Source organism: Heterocephalus glaber, unplaced genomic scaffold (genome assembly GCF_053883595.1).
Source record: "Heterocephalus glaber isolate CG9 unplaced genomic scaffold, H.glaber_assembly_v1.0 deba00001761, whole genome shotgun sequence".
NCBI classification, from domain to species: Eukaryota; Metazoa; Chordata; class Mammalia; order Rodentia; family Bathyergidae; genus Heterocephalus; species Heterocephalus glaber.
Genome location: NW_028258458.1, coordinates 2,808,278 through 2,828,636, shown reverse-complemented (window position 1 = coordinate 2,828,636; position 20,359 = coordinate 2,808,278). Strand labels below are relative to the sequence as shown.

Below are 20,359 nucleotides of genomic sequence, written 5' to 3'. Positions count from 1 at the left end.
GCTTGGGGAGCATCTGGCCCCAGGCTGGGCCTGGGTCACAGTCAGCCCAGTAAGGGCTGCGCTCAGTCTCAAAGAAGGACACCACAAGTGGGGGGTGTGGGCCTCAGAGGTGAGGCGGAGATGCTCCGCTTCCACACTGACAGGTCACAGGCTTCAGGCAGCCCCGCCTGCTCTGCAATGGCCGGCCGCTGCACTGGGCTGCAGCACACTGGCCCGTGTCCCCTGTCCCACGTCCTGGTCAGCTGCCTTTTGTCACTTGCCTGCTCCCTCACAGGTGATGAGACAAGCATCAGACTCCATATGCAGCAGAGGGCTGTCTCTACATCCCGTCGGCCCAGACGACCCACCACCCAGGTCCCTGGAGTCAGCCCCAGCCTCGGCTCTGCCTCCTCCAGGAGAACCTGGCCAAGCACCTGTCCTGTCCCATGTAGAAGGCTACACTGCAGCCAGCAGGGTCAAAGGCTTGGCCTCAAGAGCCCCAAGGCACTCACACGGCACCACGTGACCGGGCTGCTGCCTGGCCCCACCTGGCCCATCCTCCGGTCAGGGGTGGGGGTTGGGGTTCTCCCTCCTGAAGCCAAGTCCCGGGGGCCAGGGAGCCACCCTATCACTGTTCACAGCAGAGCAGAGGCCCAGAGCGAGCTGGACCGTGTACATCCTGGTGGCCCTGCAGGACCAGCCTGGCAGGGGAGGCAGAGCTGGCCACACAAGCTCCTCTTAGTGGGGCTCCGGCCACATCTCTGCTGGACATGGTGGGGATCATCTCCGACTGCAGAACGGCGCAGAACCAGGAGGGCACGGCGGGCCTGGACACATGTGCGCATACACACAGGTGCACACACACGTGCACATGCAGCACACTCTCCACACCCCCGCGGTGTGGAGGCCGAGCACTGCCCGCCCAGAAGCACAGGCGCCCTCCCTTGCTGCAGGCGGCCGCTGCTTCCCAGCCTGCACCACATCCTCCTCACGGACAGGGGCGGCCTCGCATCACCCTCCTTTGACCAGGGGCCGCCTGTACCCTGCAGGCTCCTCTGCCGAGGCCCCTGGGCACGGGTGCAGTCTACCTCTGGGTCAGCCTGTGCACCCAGCCTGTCCCAGAGGCGCCCTCCCCGAGAGGCTCACAGCCTGGCCGCCCCAGGGCTCTCCCTGCTGTTGGGCGCCTGCCTCAGCAGTGAGAGGTTCACTCACGTCAGTGTGCCTGCTCTCCAGAGCCCAGCTGTCAGTCAAGCAGCAGTCCACGCTGGGTGCAGTGGTGCACACCAGTAACGCCAGCACCTGGGAGCCTAAGGCAGAAGAATTGCCACAAGTTCAAGGCCAGCCTGGACTACAGAGTGTGGCTGTCTCACTGCCATAGATGAGTGTTTCAAACACGATGAAGAGTGAATCGGCAGGACCGGGCATTTAGCTCAGTGGTTCCAGCGCCTGCCTCGCAAGCGCAACGTCCCAAGTTTGATTCCCCAGTACCAAAAAAAAAAGAGTGAATCAGCAGCAGACTTAGGAAAGCAGGTCGCCCTCTGCACTGTGGGCCCTCACCCCATGCACTGTAGGCACTGACAGGGGAGGACTGAGGTCCCAGGAGGAAGCACCCACACCACAGACCCGGCCCTCCTTCCCACGCACCCGCTGTGTATCGCACACACAGCTGCACACACTCGCCAGGCTGCCTCCCTGCAGGGCCCTGCCTGATAGACAGGCAACTGCTTCTTCGACGCCTGCAGCACGCGGCCGCCCAGAATCCCCGTCCACCTGAGCCTGCCAGCCCTCTGTGCCAACCCTGGCTTGTCCCTGCCTCATCCGCAGCTCCCTGATGCCCCCACCACTGGAGGAGCCTCATCTGTCACCACGACAGTGGCCCTGAAGGGCGCTCAGGACAGCTCCGGGGCCCTGCTGAGACACAGCCGGCACTGCGGGGTCCTGGGACTGGGCGGGGAGGGACTCCACAGCTGCTCTCCACGATCTCCTCTGTGAGGAGCACAGGCAGCTCACTGGACAGTGTCGCAGGGGCCGTGACTGACACACTTCTGGCATCACCTTGAAACACCACCCAGCTCGCAGCGCACTTTGACGCTGAATGACACCAGACCTCACTAGCAACACATCATGAGGCCACACGCCCACTTGAACGCCTTGATATCCCATGCACCTCCCCACAGACAGCACCCTAGTGCCTTCCACACCAGGGCAGTGAGCAGGCCCCAAGGCCAGTGGCCAGGCCCCAGCCCCGCTCTGCCATCTTGGGCACCTCCCCCTGGCTCCAGCCTTGCCCTGCACCTGCAGAGAGGCTGCAGAGGCAAGGTCCTGGCTCACTGGCTCTCCCCATCCCCTGCACCTACACTCTGACCTAGCACCCACCTGTGGCCCTCTGAGCACCCATCCCCACCATGGGAGACAGGGACACAGGCTGGCAGGAGCGGTCACACCCCTGCTCAGTCCTGTCCACAACAGAGGGCACAGCGTCTGCCTGACCATCCCGGGCTGCAGCGCTGTCAGAGGGTACCCACCATGGCCGGGGGAGAAGGACAATGCTGTGGAGGAGTGACAGGGCAAGGCTGCCCCAGGAGCAGCCCCTCCCTGGGCTCAGAGAGAGCCAGCCCCGGGCCAGTGGTTCCGGTGTCTGCCTTGAAAGCACAAGGTCCCTAAGTTCAATCTCCGGTACCAAAAAAAAAAAAAAAAGAAAAGAAAGAGAGAGGCAGCCCCACACTGCACAGCCACTTTGGGATGGGGCGGCCTGCATGCCTCAGTTTCCCCAGATGGCAAGGGCTCGGGCTGTGGGAAGATTCCTATGTGAACAGCACCAGCCAGGACTCGGAATGGGGCGGCAAGGCTCGGGGAGGAGGCCTGGTGCTGGTCTGGCTCTGCCTGGGCAGGACACAGGATGTGGGGAGAAGCTGCACACAGAGCCCCCCGAGGTCGCCACACCTCCAAGATGGGCCCTGTGCCTGCCTCCAGCCCTCCTGCAGCTGCTCCAGCTGTCCCCAAGCAAGGGGTGTCCCCAGACAGGTCAGGCCACTCGCATCCAGAAAGCTCCTCTGCACAGGGCGAGACACAGCACTGCCTCTGCAGTGCAAGGAGTGAGGCATGAGCCCTCTGGGGGGCCCTGGGAAAGGAGATTTGGGGAGCCGGTCCACAGACCCCGCCCGAGCAGGCCCCCACTTCCGGTGGCTAGCAGCCCTCTTCCTGGGCTTGAGAGCAAAGAAAACCAGGTCATGCAGGAAACTGCTCAGTGCAGAGACAGAACCCAGAGCCTGGCACCTGCTGGGCGAGAACTCTGCTGCTACACTACAGTGAGAACCCTCCTGCCATCTGTTTTTGTTTTTTTTTTTTTTGGTACCGGGTATCGAACTTGGGTCCTTGCATTTGCAAGGCAGGCGGCGGAACCGCTGAGCTATATCCCCGGCCCCTGCCATCTGTATTTTGAGACAGGGTTGTGCTAAGTTTCCCAGGCTGGGCCTGAACTTGCAATCCTTCTGTCTCTGCCTCTCTACTAGCTGGGATTATAGGAGGCAGGCACCACCACGCCCGGACGCAAACAGCTTCTTATAACACTCAGGAAGGCAGGTGCTATGGAGAAGCTGTCAGTCTTGGGGGCCCAAACACAGGCCCTCCCCAGTGTCCCCAGTCACCCTGTGGGGCCAGGCAGGCTGAGCCGGCTACGTGGGTTTTGGTTGGGCAGGGGCAGCAGGGCAGCCTAAAGCTGTGACCTGTGATATCAAGTCTTCCTTGGGGCACACAGCACCTCAGTAATGCCAAAGCATCTGGACAGAGGACTCCAGTCTCTGCCATGACAGTGACCCCTCTGTGCACCCATCACAGCGGCCAACCCCAAACACTGGTGGCACCAACGCTGGCAGGGGTGGGCCACCAGGTGCTCACAGTAGCCGCTGGGAGCTTCTCCAAACTAAAAGACAGCTCCTCCCGTGCAACCTGGCAAGGATGCTCCTGAGGCTCATCCACATAAAGCACGCACGACGGGGCTGGGATGCAAGAAATAAAGCAAACCACCTGGACTATGACAGTTACAGCAGCATGATTAATAGTTGCCCAAGTGTGAAAGCAACCAGAACGTCCCGACAGGTGAATGAATGGACAGGCTGTTCTGACAAGACGGGGAACATCACCCAGGGATGAGGAGAAATGCACTCTCGCTCGAGGAGATGGTGGGAACACAAATGCACAGCGCTCAGGAAAGGCAGCCAGGCCGGCCCAGCTGCACCTCAGATTGCGCTCGGACCCCGGACGAGGGGAACTGTGGTCTCAGGGCTCAGGAGTAGGGCATCAGGGCTGCTCACCTGGCACTGAACAGGCATCAGGCATTTGCCCAAAGCCACTGAGGCACGGCCATGCTCGAGTCTGTGTGCAACGACGCATCGGCACGGGTTTATCCCCTGTGACAAGTATGCCTCACAGGCAGGGATGCTGACAGTGGGGAGGCTGTGCCTGTGAGCACCCAGGCATTTATGGGACACTCCTGGATCTTCCACTGAATTTAAACCACTCTACAATAATTAATTCTTCAAATTAAGAAAAATTCCACTTCTACTCACGTCATTGCCGAGCGCCAACCAAACTCAGCACAATGCTCAGACTGCCCTCACCGCCAGGAGGCCGAGCCTGCTGGGCCTTTCCAGTGAGTGGCGAGTGGGCACCTTCCGTCTGGCCTGGGCTCCACAGAGGGAGATGCACGGGCCAGCACAGAGGCCCGCTGCTCCCTCCAGCAGTCCAGCGCTCCGGGCTGCTTCCTGGAAGCCCAGGGATGTGGGTGGGGATGCCTCACTACGGGGCCCCTCCTCACCGCCCCACTCACCCTGCCGCCCAAGGCCTGGCAGCAGACCCAGTGGCACACACCCTGGGCTACTGCTTTAGCCAGCCCAGCAGGGGCAGAGACTGGACAGCTGGGGAACAGGAACCAGGCCAGGTCCGCTGGCTGCTGCGGGAACTGAAAGCGAAAGCTGTGTCTCGGCCTGAGAGCTGAGACCAGAAGGCTCGGTTCCAATGCAGAATCTGCCATGGAAAGCTGTGTGACCTCAGAACCACTTAGCCTCTCTGAGCTGTGTTACCGGACGCTGGCAGGTGAGTGACACATGCCACAGCATGAAGGGCACCATCACACGTGACCTCCATCTCCTGTTTCCGAACACTGGAATAAAGCATTGCAACACACCTTTTGTTCTGAGTTTGTTTGTTTTTTTGGTACCAGGGATCAAACTGAGGACCTTGCGCTTTCAAGGTAGGCATTGGAACCACTGAGCTAAATCCCCGACCCTTGAGTTGCTGTTTTTAAGTTTTGTTTTGTTTTGATTTTGAGACAAGGTCTTGCTATGTAGTCCAGACATCCTTGAACATACTATGTAGTCCATGCTGGTCTCTAGCTGAAGATCCTCCTGCCTCAGCCTCCTGAGTGATGGAATTATAGGCATTCATTTTAAAGACACAAGCCCAAGGACCAGGGATTTAGCTCAGTGGTGCCGCAGCCTGCCGCACAAGAGCAAGGTCCCGAGTTCAATCCCTGGTACCAAAAACAAAACAAAACAAAACAAAAAACAACACACAAGCACCAGCTGAATGTGGTGGTGCATACCTGTAATACTAGCACTCAGGAAGCTGAGGCAGGAGGATCACTGCAAGTTCAAGGCCAGCCTAGGCTATAGAGCAAGACTCTGCCTCAAAAATCCAAGACCAAAACAAAACAAAAGCAAAGAAAAAGATAAGAAAGAACTCTTCCACCCTCAATCAGGACCTATTGTAAGCAACACCTGCCACAGCTTTCCCTCCAGAGACTCAATTGTGAGGAAGGGAGAAACAGGACCAGGACTTCCTTCCAGAGTCCTCTGGTCATTGTGGAGGGCAGCTCCGCTCCCCAGAGGGAACAGCTCTGGCAGCTGGCAGGGGCTACACAAGCCTCATCATCTCCCCATCAAAGACCCAGCTTCAGCCGGCTCACTACCAACCAGACCGAGGCCTTCAACGGCCACCTTGCAACAGTCCAGGCGCTTCAGGGGCACCAGCCACGCCGCTGCAGGTCACAGGGCCAGGTGGCAGGCAGGCAGCCAGGTGCCAGCTTTGCGCAGGGTACTCCACAGGAGACTGGCACACTAGCTCCCACACGAGGACGAGACCACTTCCAGCTGCCAGACACGACCAAAACTCACAGCAGGGAGCTGCCACGCCACTGTCCCCACCAGCTGTGCCACAGACAGAAGCGAACAGCTTCACTGGAGCAGGCCCTGCCCTCAATGGGCCAAGCTGCTCTGGGGAAGCTGAGGGAAACCTGCACTGCAGGGCTGTGGAGAGCCACCCCTGGGCACAGGGCAGGGCCAGGTACCCCAGATAAGGCGCTGCCAGGAACCCGAGAGGCCAGCAATGGCTGGGGCCACCAGTGTCGGTGCAGAGCCACCCTCTAGGACTCACAGCACCTGCCAGAGCAGCCCAGTCACCTGCATTCTGAGGTGGCACTGATGGCTGATTTCATTTGATCAGAAGGGAACCCAGCTTCAAAAGGAAAGTGTTCAGTACTAAGGGTGCAACTCGGGGTAAAGCACCTGCCTGACGTTTAGAGTCCCTGGCTTCCATTCCTGCATGCAGGAGAAGAGGGAAGAAGGAGAGGAGAGGAGAGGAAAGAGAAGAGAGAAGAAGAAAGAGGCATCAGACTTACCACGCAGCGCCAGGCCCAGGTCTGGAAAGTGACTGTGAACAGGCAAGGTCTGAGCCCTGAGGGGCTGCACAGCATGGAGGTGGGGTGTGTGCACAACCTACCCCTGGAGGTGCGCAGTGCAAAGGAGGAAGCCCCTCCGCGGTGAGAACCAGCTACCTGGGATGGAGGGAAGGCAGTGGAGCTTCCCCAGGCCTCTTTCTTTTTGAAAAAGGCAGTTGGCAGAACTAGAGAACAGTGAGGAGGTGAGTGAGCCTCGAGGAGCCAGAGCCCACAGAGAGAGGGCTCAGGCCCTAGGGGTGTGTGCAGACAGAGCCACCCGGCCACAGTGCGATGACAAGAGTTTGAAGAACACAGGACACTCAGCCAAGGCCACCACGGGTCCCACGGGACCCACGCGGAGGCAGCTTGTAAACAGGGACATGGAGGGACAGTAAAGCAAAGTGCTTGCGCTGAGCAGTCACCCTGGCACAGGGAGAGGTCAGGCCTCGGCGCCTGCAGGCCAGACTCAGACGCCCCTCTTCCTCGAGGCCGGGCAGCTGACCCTTCTCCGGGACCCCTACTGGCCTAGAGCCCTGGAGCGTAGCCCTTCCCTCTTCAGACCCCACGCCCAGCACAGCACCAGGTCAGCTGGCAGTCACACCAGGGCCTGGGCGAGATCAGCAACAAGTGCCCTGCCGGAAACCATGGTGACATGGGTCAGTGTCCTGCCAGCTCACCTGCCTCGTTCGTGGGTGGAGCCCTGGACAGTCATGGCGGCATAGGCAGGGCAGGGGTGGCTGAAGAGCCCTGGCCAGGAGCAGTGGCAGAGGCAGAGGGCACTCCCGTTCGGTCTGCGCAGCGCAGCCTCAGGACTCTCAGGCTGCTGTGATCTGAGGCGCATCCTGAGGGGAATGGCGCCACGGGCCTGGCCTGCTGCAACACCCTCAGATCAGCGATGACGAACCTTACAGTGTTTTCAAGGGTACAAACAGCCCGCGGCAGAGAGTGTGCCACAGATTCGCCACCAAGGACCTAAATCATCTGATGGCTCTAACGTCCTGCCCCAGTCCTGTGTGAAACTACACTCTCATGGCCACCTGGGGAGGGAGCTGCCCTCCACGATCCACAGCAACGCCCCTGCCAGTGATCACCTGTCAGGTGGAGGCAGCACTGTCCTGGGTGAATCAGAAGGTTAGTAAGGAACCAGGTGTGGTGGCACTCACCTGTCATCCCAGCACTCTGGGAGGCTGAGGCAGGAGGACCACAATTGTGAGTCTAGCCTGGACAACTTAGGGACCCTGTCTCAAAATGAAAAGTAAAAAAGGGCTGGGGACATAGCTCAGTGTAAAGGCCCTGAGTTCAATCCTCAGTACCACCAAAAAAGCCAAAAAGGCCACTGGGGCCGGTCTGGTGCCCTACCCAACCCTGTGCCCCCACCTTCCCACAAACACGGGGCCACCTTCCATCCTGTGCCTACACTCTCACTGCTCCCATCACCACCAATAGAGTGGGCTCCTCACCACTGCTGGGTACAAAGGAGCCAGGAAAGTCCAGTCTGGTGGTGCACATCTGTCATCCCAGCACTCTAGGAGGCTGAGGCAGGAGGAGTACAAATCCAAGCCCAGCCTGGGCAGCTTAATGACTTAGCAACGCCCTGTTTCAAAATAATCAAGAGGGGGACCTAGAGGGCAAGAGCAAGGGGTGCCGAGACATAGGGTTTCTCTAGCAGGAAGCAGCAGGGCAGGGAAAGAGGAAGGTCACATGCCGGATGCCCTGGCCACTGTGGGGTGCAGCTCCTTGAAACTCCAGCATGCAGGGATGAGGAAGGATGAGGAGAGGGGAGTCTGTGTGGCAGGCAGGGCGGACTCAAGCCCTGACCACCCCGACAGGATGGCCCCACCCTGCAGGGGCCAAGGCCCAGGGATGTCACTGTCCAGGAGGGATCCAGCCTGGGCCCAGCCCTGTGAGGCCAACACAAGCCCGGCAAGGAGGCACCTGTCCCTCGCTGCCCTCAATTGTCCTCGGGACTCAGCACGGACACCAGAAGCTCTGTCCCCACCTGGCCCGGCTGCAGGATGGCAGCAGGCAGTGTGCCCAGTTTGTGGATGGCTCAGAACCAGGCAAAGTGGTGCTGCTCTGCTGCACTGCCTGGGCCTGTGCCCACTTTCCACACTGCTAGGGACCCCTCTGCCACACCCCAGGCAGGCAGCCAAGCCTCTGTGAGTTTCCATGCAGGAGACAGGGCTGGGGAGAGGACAGACCCAGGCTGCCGCCCCCATCAAGGAGAAAGGCAGGTGAGTCTGCGTGCCTTGGTGGGGCCGCCCCCACCCTGTGCCAGGGGCCCTGCTGGGCACTCACTGCCCTCCTCGGCTCACGCATGAAAGGGACCCCCAAAGATGCCATGGGGAAACACGGGGGCTGCTGTGTCTCCTGAGTCCACACCAGGCCAGGCGCCACCTTGGAGCCCTTCTTGTCATAGTTTGTATCTGGATGACCCCCACGTGCTCATAAGCAGGGCTCTGGGAGGTGACTGGGTCCTGGGGTGTGACACTCCTCAGTGGATTAGTGCACTGATACATCTATAGTCCACTGTGGTGCTGAGGAAGAGGTCACAGACGGCCATGACCTAGAAGGGTCAATGTCCTGCCTCCTCCCTTGATCTCTGCTTCCTGCCTGCCATGCCATGGCCTGTTTCCCCCTTGCCCCGTCAGCTGACTGTGGACTAAAACCTTCACAAACTGAGCCAAAATCACCCACTCCTCCTTACAGCAAACAGACTGTAACTAAGACACTTGTGGACCTGCCACACTCCCGGGTCTGTGGCACAGAACCACTCAGTCTGCAGGCCCAGCACGCACGGTGGGCCCAGTGATGGGGAGGGAGCAGGTGGCCTCGTCCCAGCCCCAGAGCAGTGCCTGGCTGTCCCTCCCGCCCACTCACCAGATGTCCCAGGTGCTGAGCGCACTTCCTGGAACAAGCAGGTGTCCCCGGGAAGCAGGGCATGCACTCCAGGGTCTGAGAGAGCCCAGGCCGCTCTCCTCGCCACACCCGCTCTTGCCCGCAGCCAGCTCCCTGCAAGGCCCCAACTGGGCTGGCCTGCAGGGTCCGACAGTCACACCCTTCTCAGAGGGGTGACGACAGCAGAAGACGGGCAGGAGTGCAGATGCCAGGCCGCTGCAGACCCCTTGGAGACCCACAGGACACCACTGGGGTCCCACATGGGTCTCACCATAGCCATGCCTATCCCAAGCCCCGAGCCCAGGGTGTGCAGCTCCCAAGGAGGCAACGCCTGCCACCTGCCCTCTGCACCAACAGAACTTCACGGCCCAGCACCTGGTGGCACCTGGCTAACAGGGCCCCTTGTCCCGGGATGTCGGCAGGGGAGGACGGATTCGGCACCCGCTCTACCACCAGTCACAAGTACACATGTGAGAAACGCTTGTGTCACTTGCCAAAACACCCCACGGAGGATGCTGGCCCAAGGCAGAACCGGAGCTGACCCAGAGAGCCAGGGACAGTGGCCAGGGCCCAGCAGAACCCGACAGGCTCGGCCCACTCTCCCAGCCTGGGCTGCCTCCATGCTGCAGCCATGACTGACCCCACAAGGGACACATCACGGGGTCGTCGGTCCTTCCGTCCCGGCTGTGTATGGCCATGCTTTGTTCCCAATTCTGAAAGTCACAAAGAGGTCATACAAAAAACGTCTGGTCCCACTGGAAAGTAAGCCAGGCTTGTCACTGTCCAGGGTGGGAAGCATCCGCAGCCAGGGGGCAGCAGGTCCCAGAGAGGACGAGCTCGGGGTGAGGCCTGCCCTCCTCTCCAGTGCCCCCAACCAGTTACACACCACCTCCAGGTGTCCCTTGGAAGTGACAGGGACAGATCCAAGAGACCCTCTGGTGACTTTGGCCCTCCAACGCAAAGCTGACTGGGGCTGCCGGGCACAGCACAGCCCAGGACAGGGGTGCCACCAACATACCAGAGCTTCATGTCACCCCCGCCAGACACTAGACCAGCAGCCAGCAAGCTTTCCCCACAAGAGGGCTGCAGGCTTCATGGTGTGCCCTAAATATGCAGCTGCATCCCAATAAGACTTGATTTACAGAGACAGCTGCAAGCCTGACCAGCCCCTTACACCTTGGTTTAATCATTTTCTCGTCTCACCCATGGTGCTGGAACCCAGGGCCTAGCGCATGCTACGCAAGCACTCTGCCGAGCCACCCAGGGCCTCATCAACTGCTTTAGCCCCGGAGGTGGACAATGAAGAGGCCACTGCAGCGTCTGCTTTGTTGGTGTCCTTCCCCAGATCTGCCCAGCTCGCACAGCGACAAGAAGCCTTGGTATGGGGTGGGCTGAGCTGATGGAAGACAGGGAGTGTCCCAGAGAGGCCGACACAGAAGGGCTGGAGGGGCCTGGGGCCAGTGTCACCCAGACTGCACCAGGCCAAGCCTCCCCGGGGGCGGCCAAGCGGAGCAACCTGGCCCCCAACAGGACCCTGGAACAACGTCCCAGGAAGGCCGAGGGCAGCCAGAAGCTGAGGTCACTGCCCGCAGGACCTCCCGGGAGTAGACCAGCTGCCCTGGTGTGGCTGCGCAAGTGTCCCCAGCTGGACGCTGACAGTCCCTCAAAAGGCGCTGTTAATAAGAGAGGAAAAGGAAAAAGGAACCTCCAGGTCCAGCTTACCACCCTCCAGCCAGTGGGAGGGGAGACGACCTCCCCAGCCACCCAGGTCCCCCGCAGGAAGGGTAGGGACATGACGGTGGCCGCCCGGCCCGAGGGCCTCATGCCAGCTTGCCCCAGGCCGAGGACCTGACTCACACCTCCATGGTGAAGAGGTCAACACCTGCCCTGCTGTCGTCCGGCTCCCCAGCGTCTGCCCACAGGACCCCCGAGCCTTGGCTCCTCCATGCTTCTTAACAAAGGCTGGGCCCAGCCCGGGGCAGGGGCAGGGGCAGGGGCAGGGGCAGGAGCAGGGCAGAGGCCGGGGAGAAAGCCCATTTCCACCACACTGACCTTTTCCATTTTATTTAGTTTCCTTTTGCAGTGCAGGGGCTGTAACCCAGGGCCTCACGCATGCCAGGCACGTGCCACACCTAGCCGTGGCCCAGGGCTCTCACAGTTATCTGTTAAGCTCGGCTTCTGCCTCCACCTGGGCTGCAGCTTCAGCGCTCAGAGGCTGGAGTGGGGTCCCCAGGCTGTGTAACTGAGGGCCCAGCCCCTGCTCCCTCCCCACAGCTCTGGGGACCACTGAGAGAGCCAGCTCCACACCCGGGCTCCCTATGCAGGCCGCTGCCACTCAGACACAGGTTCTCACACAGCGGGGCTGCCTGGGCCCTCCCTGTCCTTTCCCTTCCCCTGGGCGCCGCCCACCATGGCCGCAGGGCCAGGGTCCCTGCCATCTGCAACCTGGAAACTCCTAAGCCAGTCCTCAGCCAACCAGGTGTCAGTGGCTCTGCAGACCCAGCACCTGCTCCATCACACACACAGCCAGTCTGAGACTCTCTGAGACCATGTCATGCTTACCAGGGTGGCTGCCCTGGGAAACCAGGAGATAGGGCTGCCTGGCACATGCAAACCCAGGCTCCTTCCCTTGAGGATAGAGCCAGACCGCGCAGGTCACCCCTGCTGCATCCCAGGAGACCCCTGCGATGGCAGGCAAGCAGCGACACAGGATGACACTGACCTGTGCACACCCGCAGAAGGTGGCCCCTCCATCCAGCCTGAGCATCAGAGCACCGGGTCCAGAAAGTGCCGCTGGGCTGGTGACCAATGTGGGAAACCTGGCACCTGACTGCTCAGGCAAAGGAGCAACCCAAGGACCAGCAGAGAGGCTCTGGCCTGCAGAGCATCTACACCCGGTGAGATCTACTTCACCCCACACATGGGGACATCTGCAGGTCTACCTCAGGACCCTGCTCAGGGACAGAGGCGGCAGCTTGGAATGACCTGGTCAGGCTGGCATCACTGCAGCAGTGCTCAACCCACTTCCACCTCAACTACACAGTCAGAGCTCAGGAGCAGTGCCCTCCTGGGGGCCATGGGGCATAGGAGAGACAGCCATTAGAAAGGGAAATCTAGGGCTGGGGATTTAGCTCAGTGGTTTTGCTGCCTACTGCGCAAGCGCAAGGACCTGAGTTTGATTCCTGGTACCAAAAAAAAAAAAAAAAGGGAAATCTGGAGCCAGGCACAGTGGCACATGCCTGCAATCCCAGCACTCCGAGAGGCTGAGGCAGGAGGATGGCAAGTGGAGCCCAGCCTGGGCAACTGAGCAACTTAGGAAGGCCCTGTCTCATAATAAAAAAAGGGGCTGGGGATGTAGTTTACTGCAAAGGCTCTGGGTTCCATCTCCAATACTTAAAAAAAGAAAAAGTTCACGAGAACAAAAAGCAAGGCTTATCTAGCATGGTTCGCAGAAAGGAGACAGGCATAGGAGCATCGTGGCAGGGAGGACAGGGACAGAGCAGGGGCCGTGGAGTCTCTGCCCGGGCGCAGGAGCAGAGCTGCTATTGCAGGCTTCTGCAGGTTTCCACGCCCAGACCCTCTGCTTATGCCAGGAGGAGAAAAGAGAAAGTTGTTCATATGCATTTCTTTTACACACAAGTTCAGTGCTTCTGCGAACGTCACCTGGACTCCAGGGCTGTTCCTCCCAGGCACTTGTGGCAAGCCACACAGGTGTCCCTGAGCCCTGGGAGGATGTAATTAGCAGTAGGCTCTGTGACAGGCCACGTCCCTTGGAGACAGGGCCCTGTGACTTGACTCACCACGAGGCGCTCCTCAAGATGGCTCAGAGGATAGGAGCATTAACAAGCGACAGGACACCCACCTGCACAGCTGTCAATCACTTCACCTGCAGGTCAGAGGTCACAGTGAGCACAGCTCCAAGTGCCTTAAGCTCTGTGGCCGACTGGAGACGAGATCACACGAACCCCAGCTGTGGGATCCCCAAACAAGAAGACCAAGGAAGAACGGCACGCCTCAGGTCCCAAAGGCAGCAGTCACGGGGCAGAGCCCAAACCAGCACACTGCAGAGGCCACCCCGGCAGGCAGCCAGAGTTAATCAGAAGTCCGAATCCACCAGCCACACCAGGCAGGGCTGCTGTCCCGAGCCCAGCCCAAAGCCTGGCCCTGCTGCACGTCTGGCTGCGTACAGGCTTGTTTTTCAAGTTGGCCAGTCCTCCCTGCAGACCTCCCCACTGCAGCAATGTCACAATCCTGGTGTGATGTCAAAACTGCTCGGAGGGCGGTGAACTCTGCCCTCTCATGAGTCAACAGGGGGCGGCTCTCCTCGAGCTGCGCTGTTTACACACTGTGTAAGACCCGCCACAGCCAAGGCCAGATGCATGGGCAAGGGTCACAGTGCCCAGCAGGCTGGGCCCCAGCTTGCACTCGCCCTGCCCAGCTCCCAGCCTAGGCCCAGCCCCAAAGGACCCCCCCAGTGCCCACCAGGAAACGTGCAAGCTGAGGAGAGGCACAGGCTGCCACATCCCGGCCTGATGCCCGGCTGCTCACGCCCCAGCCAGGAGGTCTTGCACAGTGACTCAGCCTCCCCAGCCAACGCCGCGTCCTCACCTGCCATGGGCTGATGGGGACAGAAGGGCCTGACTGGGGCAGCACAGCCCAGGGCAGACCTGCTTACCGCTGGAGGTGGTTGCCCATCACCTCCTGGCTTTCTCAGGGACAGGGCACAGCTCAGACACGGCCACTGACTGGAGGAATCTGTGTCACAATGTTTGGGGCCAGAGTGCCCGTGTTTCACTAGTTCTTGGGCGTGCAGCATGACTCCCTTTCAGAGCTGGGCCCCGCATGCCGCCTCTCCCGCTGATCACAAGATCGGGCACTGGAGGGGGAGTCTGGGACAGTGAGGGTGGTGACACTGCCTCAAGCCTCAGCTGTCCCCCTCATAAGCCAGCCTCCCCCTGTACTATCAAGGGGCCATGTGCTTGAGGGGTGAGGGCAGAGGAAGTGAGCCTGGCACCGCGGGGAGAGCTCAGGCTAAACAGGGCCACCCCTGACACCGGTGCCCAGGTTGCTGTCCACACAGCAGCCCCAGCTCAGCTCTGGGCGCCACAGCAGCCAAGAACCACAGCAGCCAGCCCCAGGCGCCTGGCCCCCTCACACCTGGACAGCTCCCTGCAGTCCTCTCCCGCATCACCCCACCTAGCCTGTGCATGAAGACCACAAGGCTGTCACCTCCCCACCCCACCCCCTGCGTGCCTCACTGTCACCTCCCCCTTTCATTTCCCTTCCAGCACTGACCCTCGGAGCCCACCCAAACCCCAAGACGAAACAGCCCAGGCCGTGGAGTCAGTTGTCCTGGCTGGGCCACTTCCTTGGGAGGTCAGGGGATACTTCCCCAAGCAGACAAGTGACAGTCCTGGGAAGATGAGCTGTACCCGCCCCTCCTTCTCTCCTGGCCCAGAGGGGCAGTGACCTGCACACAGCACCCCTCGCACACTGCTCCACCCTGACCTGGCCACCCCAGCTTCCACCTCAGGGGCAGGTCAAAAGAGAGCCCCTCCTGGGAGAGAAGCCACCATGGCTCCCAGGAGCCAAGACAAAGTGCCACAGCAGAGGGATCTCCATTCCAACACCTGTCCTCACTTGAATTCATAAAAGCATCTTTCAATTAAAATGCTACAGTAAGGGCCGGGGATTTAGCTCAGTGGTTTCGTCACCTGCTGCGCAAGCGTAAGGACCTGAGTTCGATCCCTGGCACCAAAAAAAAAAAAAAAAAGCTACAGTAAGCCAAGCACAGTGGCACATGCCCATAAACCCAGAACTCTGGGAGGCTGATGCAGGAGGATGGCAAGTTTGAGTTTCACCTGAGCAACATAGCAAGACCCTGTCTTAATTTTTTTTTTGGTACCGGGAATCGAACTCGGGTCCTTGGCTTGCGAGGCAGGCGGTGGAACCACTGAGCTAAATCCCCGGCCCTGTCTCAAATTTTTTTAAAAGGGTTGGGGATGTGGCACAGTGATAGACGGTCCCTGAGTTCAATACCCAGTACCACAGATATATGTATACACATATACACATATATACACACACATATATGTACATATATACATATATACACACCCACACACACACACACATATATATATAGAAAGAGAGAGAGAGAGAGAGAGAGAACTCCATCCACAGGGCCAGAAAACAGAAAACTTGCTGCTGGTTGGCAGAATTGAGCACATGAGGTTTTGCTAAGAGCCAGTACACCTCTCTGGTTACCCAAGTGCTTCCAGTGGTCTTAATGCCCACCACCCAAAACCACGCTGCATTAAGGCTAGTCCTGCCGAGGGTCTCAGTTCAGTGGACAGCACTGCTCACTGGGCAAGACTAAGTACCATTAAATGCCATGCCACTTTGTTGACCGGTCAGGCAGCTCTTGAAAAACGCACAAGTCTGGATGGCCCCCAAATACAAGCCAGCCAGCCAGGCTGCTGTGGGCAGCTTGGAGTCTCTCCTTTGAGGGAGCCTGTCCTGGATGGGCTACATGCTGCTGTCCACAGCTGGGCTCGGAAAGGACATGCTCAGGTCTGCTGCCACCTTTCCCCTACACAAGGAAGACCCAGCCTAGTGAGGGGATGTAACCCACACCCGAAATTAAAAATAGCAGCATGATGGCACGAGGTGGCCGCACAGGCAGGCCCTTCCGGAGGGTGTGAGGGAGGGCGCTCTGGAGAGGAGGGCGGGGCTCCTGGTCCCAGTGCAGAGGAGGAAGCCAGGTGAGGAGCTCACCTTATTTATGCCACAGGCACGCTCACCCGGGCTGTTTCTGGGAAGGCCGCCTTCCATCAGGATAAGTCAGAATCGCCCAGGGGAAACAACTCCAGGCTGGACTTCCACCAGGAAGAGTGGCTTGGTTGGTCATCAGACAGCTACCACCACCCCCTCCACCACCAGCCCCGTATCTCGGTCGTCTGCTCCTCCTCACCTGCAGGGGCGCCTCAGCCTCATCGTGGGGAACCTGACAAGGCGAGAACTGGCTCTTCCAAAAAAGATGAACTCCCCTCTACAAAGGGGAAAACTGAGACACCAGGAGGGAAAGGAAACTGCCCAAAGAAGAGAGATGAAGTGCGGGAGGGGTGGGCTCCGGCAAGTCCAGGGGAACACAAATCAGGAGGAATTCCCAGCTGAGCAAGTCCGGGGCAGGAAGAAAGCCACATTCCTTCCGAGTTACTCTGCTCACCCGCCCCTGGCCCCCCCCATCCAGCACGCACACACAGGGCCTGCCTGAGCCACCTTCCGATCACCGAGCCCCACTTTCCAGGAAAGGAGGGAGGCACAGCGTTCCCAAACCTCTACTTCCTCTCCTGTCCTGACCTCCGGGGATCAGCAACTTCTGTCCTGGCACAGACTGGCCGGTGCCATGACACAAACAGAAATGGGAAGATGCAGGTTTCTGATCACCGCTCCAGATGTGCCCCAAAGTTAGGCTCAAAAGGGGGTGCAAGCGTTCTCCCCACCCTTCTCCCCAGCCAGGTGGGCAGAACTGAAAGCCCTCAAAGTTTCCCAGATGGCCCCAAAGCAGCCGGAGGAGTCAGAGCCGGCAAGCAGGTGTGGTGGCCAGACCCACGGAAGTGCCCACTGTGGGCTCTCGGCCTGAGAAAAGCTACCCGGGTTAGTGACCCGCCGCAACACACAGGTCCCTTCAGGAAACGTCACAGCCTGCTCCCCTCAAACACTTTCTTTCCCCACTGATGTTCAGGGAGACAGGGTCACCTGGAGGGGGGACAGCTGTCAGTTTCTGCCCAATCCATCCCTTCCGAGAATCAACAGTGGGCCCAAACTGAGGGGTCAGCCGGAAAGCGTCACACACCCAGATGCAGACTCAGACTTCCGGACTCTCCAGGTGCCCCAACAGCAGTGCCCCCACCCTGTGGGCACCAGGACATTAAAGCAGCTTCCCAGGACACAGACACTGTCAGCCCATCTTCGCGTCCGAGTGCCCCCACCCGACACCGGCCCAGCACGACGCTGTCCCCGCCCCGCCAGGTGCACACGGACCCTGGCCAGGTGCTGGGCCGGACAGCAGGGGCCCGGCGCCCCCGGTGCCACCTCCGACGCCCCCGGGCCCGCGGTCACCGCCCGCCCGTGTCGCCCGGGTTCCGGAGGGGCGAGGTCGCCGCGCTCCGGACCCCAGCCCACACCAAGCCCACGGCCCCAGATCCCGAGCGGCCCCGGCCCGCGCTCGCCGGCCCGCGCCCCCCGCCATCCGTGCCTGCCACGCCGGACTCCACACCGCTCACCTGGCTGGCGCGGTAGCTCTCGAAGGCCTTCAGGGCACTGTCTGTGAGCTTCACATGGAACACGGACACTCTGCTGCCGTCGCTCACCCGCCCGCACGACAGCCCGTAGCTCCGAGTCTCCTTCAGCGCCGCCATCTTGCGACCATCGCTCCCCCGCCACCCGTCCGGGCTCCAGCGCCGGCGCGCCGGCCATACCCCGCCCACCGCCCGCCGACGCGCTGCATTATTCATCAGGTGCGGTTGGCCACTCCCCCGATCCCACGGAGCCAACGGCCGTTGCCGCATGCAGGGCGCGCGGTCGTGCTGCATTATTCATAACACATAGATGACCACGCCCTCTGCGTGCAGAAGAGGCACAACGTCTCCGCCCCCAACTACTGTATATTCATAATTCGCAGGTGGCCCCACCTCTCCAGGCCCTAGAGGTGGCCACTTCCACGCTGTAACTCCGCCTCCCCACGCGCACGCCTCCAGGCCCCGCCTTATGTATAATTCCTCAGTTTCGAGGCCCCGCCCCACAGGCCTCTGACTTGATGCATTATTTATGAGATCTCCTTTGCCTTCCGTCTTTGGCTTCTGCAGACCAGCGGAGAGGGCGTGTGGGAGGCGGAGCTTGAGGCTGGCCTGACTGCTGGGCGGGGCCGTGTAAAAGAAGGCGCGCGTTGGACGGTGGGTTGGGCCACTGCGCCTTCCCTTAAGGTGGGCGGCCGGGATTCCGGGACGTGGAGCTGCGGGAAAGCTAGGAGGAGGAGGTGGATCCGGGAAACTTCCTAGGACCAGAGGAGACTTCCAAGAGGGTGAAACCCAGCTCCCCACAGGCCTCACCCGTGGTGGACTACAGAGCCCTTTTCCAGAAAACAACTTTATTAGCTCCGTGAGTTGTCTTTTTCTTTGAAACGAGGCTCCTCGCTATGTAGTCCAGGCTGGCCTCGAACTCGCGGGCAATCCTCCTTCTGCCTTCCCAGTGCTGGGATTACAGGCGTGGGCCACCACCCCCAGTTTAGCTACCTTTTGTTTTTATCTTATTTTTCTTCGCTGCTGGGGATGGAATCGAGGGCCTTTTGCTTTATGTTTTGGGGTTTGTTTGCTAACCCAGCACTTTGACCCTGAGCTATATAACCAGCCCTTTTTATCTTTTCATTTTGTGACAGGGTCTCCCTAAGTCACAAAGTGGCCAGGCTGGGCTCCAACTTGCCATCCTGCCTCAGCCTCCCACAGTGCTGGGATTGCTCGAGTGGCCACCACGCCCGGAGTTCGACCTTGTAATTCCTCGGCACTTAATACCTTCACAATGTTGTGTCCTTACTGCTCTAATTCCAGCATGCTTCCATTTCCCCAGAAGTGAATTCCGCGGGCTGCAGTCACTCACTCCCCATCCCCACCCCTAGCCCCTGGCTGCCACTAATCTACTTCTGGTCTTTGGATTCCCTTTCCTTTAATGTTATGTTTCCGAGGTTAGTTATCCTCATAGCAGGGATCAGTGCCTGGTTTTGTGTAGTTCCCCCCCCCCCTTTTTTTTTGAGACAGGTCTCACTATATAGCTCAGGCTGACGATCCTCCTGCCTCAGCGTCCAGAGTGCTAGGTGTGCACCGCTATGCCCAGCTCCCTTCTGTTTTCATGACAGAATAATATTCCACTATATGAAATGATCACGTTTTGTTTATCCACTCACCCATTAAACGTTTGAGTGGCTCCTTTCTTACTATGAGTGGCGCCTATGAACATGAATGCACATGGTATTGTTTTTGTTTTCAGTGCTGTTGATGGAAGCCAGAGCCTCGTGCCTTTTTTTTTTTTGGTACCAAGGATTGAACTCAGGTCCTTGTGCTTGCAAGGCAGGTGGTGGAACCACTGAGCTAAATCCCCAGCCCCTAAGCAAGCACTCTTTCTGAGCTACACCCCAGCCCCTGTACAGAGTTTTCTGTAGACAGACACTTTCCCGTCTCGTCTCGTGGTTCTAAACCCAGGAATGGGACCACTGGGTCCTAGGCTAGACTGAACCTGTTGGGGAGGTGCTGGACTGTTTCAGCCGTCCCTCATGTTGCAAGTTCATGTGAAGCCAGAGCTAGGACCAGCCCGGGCCACTGACCAGGACCTTTCCAAGACCCCAGCTGCCCAACTGCTGGAAATCTTCGGGGTCCTTCTTGTCACCATAACCTAAGCCTAGGAAGCAGTCACTGCAGCTGCTCCCCTTAAGCACTGCTGGCTCCTAGCGCCTTTCTGGGAATTCCTAGCCTTACAGATGGAGACTGAGGCTGGGGGCAGGGACTGGCTGGAACTTGGGTCTTTCTCACCCCCTCATCCTGCACCCTGCCTCCCCCACAGGTCCCTTTTCAAGTCGTGTGTACCCTAAGCCCCTGGGTTCCACATTGTGGAACTCAACTAACCACAGGCTGAAACTGTTCAGCAGAAAACCATGGCTTCTGCCCTGGACACAAACAGGCTTTTTCCTGTCTCGATTCCCTAAGGAACATACCA

The 20,359-nt window shown here is 59.5% G+C and overlaps 1 protein-coding gene across 2 annotated transcripts in view; it reads right to left on the bottom strand.

Annotated features, from left to right (window-relative positions):
- Ell (elongation factor for RNA polymerase II) overlaps positions 1 to 18,085 on the bottom strand; it is a 44,066-nt gene extending 25,981 nt beyond the window's left edge. Inside the window, exon 1 of one of the 2 annotated variants that reach the window (XM_087201908.1) lies at positions 17,881 to 18,085. In XM_087201908.1, coding sequence (XP_087058034.1) covers positions 17,881 to 18,015 — 135 coding nt within the window. In that variant the 5' untranslated portion in view covers positions 18,016 to 18,085. The remainder of the gene's footprint in view (positions 1 to 17,880) is intronic. The other variant, XM_004873368.3, reaches the window with a different exon arrangement.
- Positions 18,086 to 20,359: the final 2,274 nt, after the last annotated feature.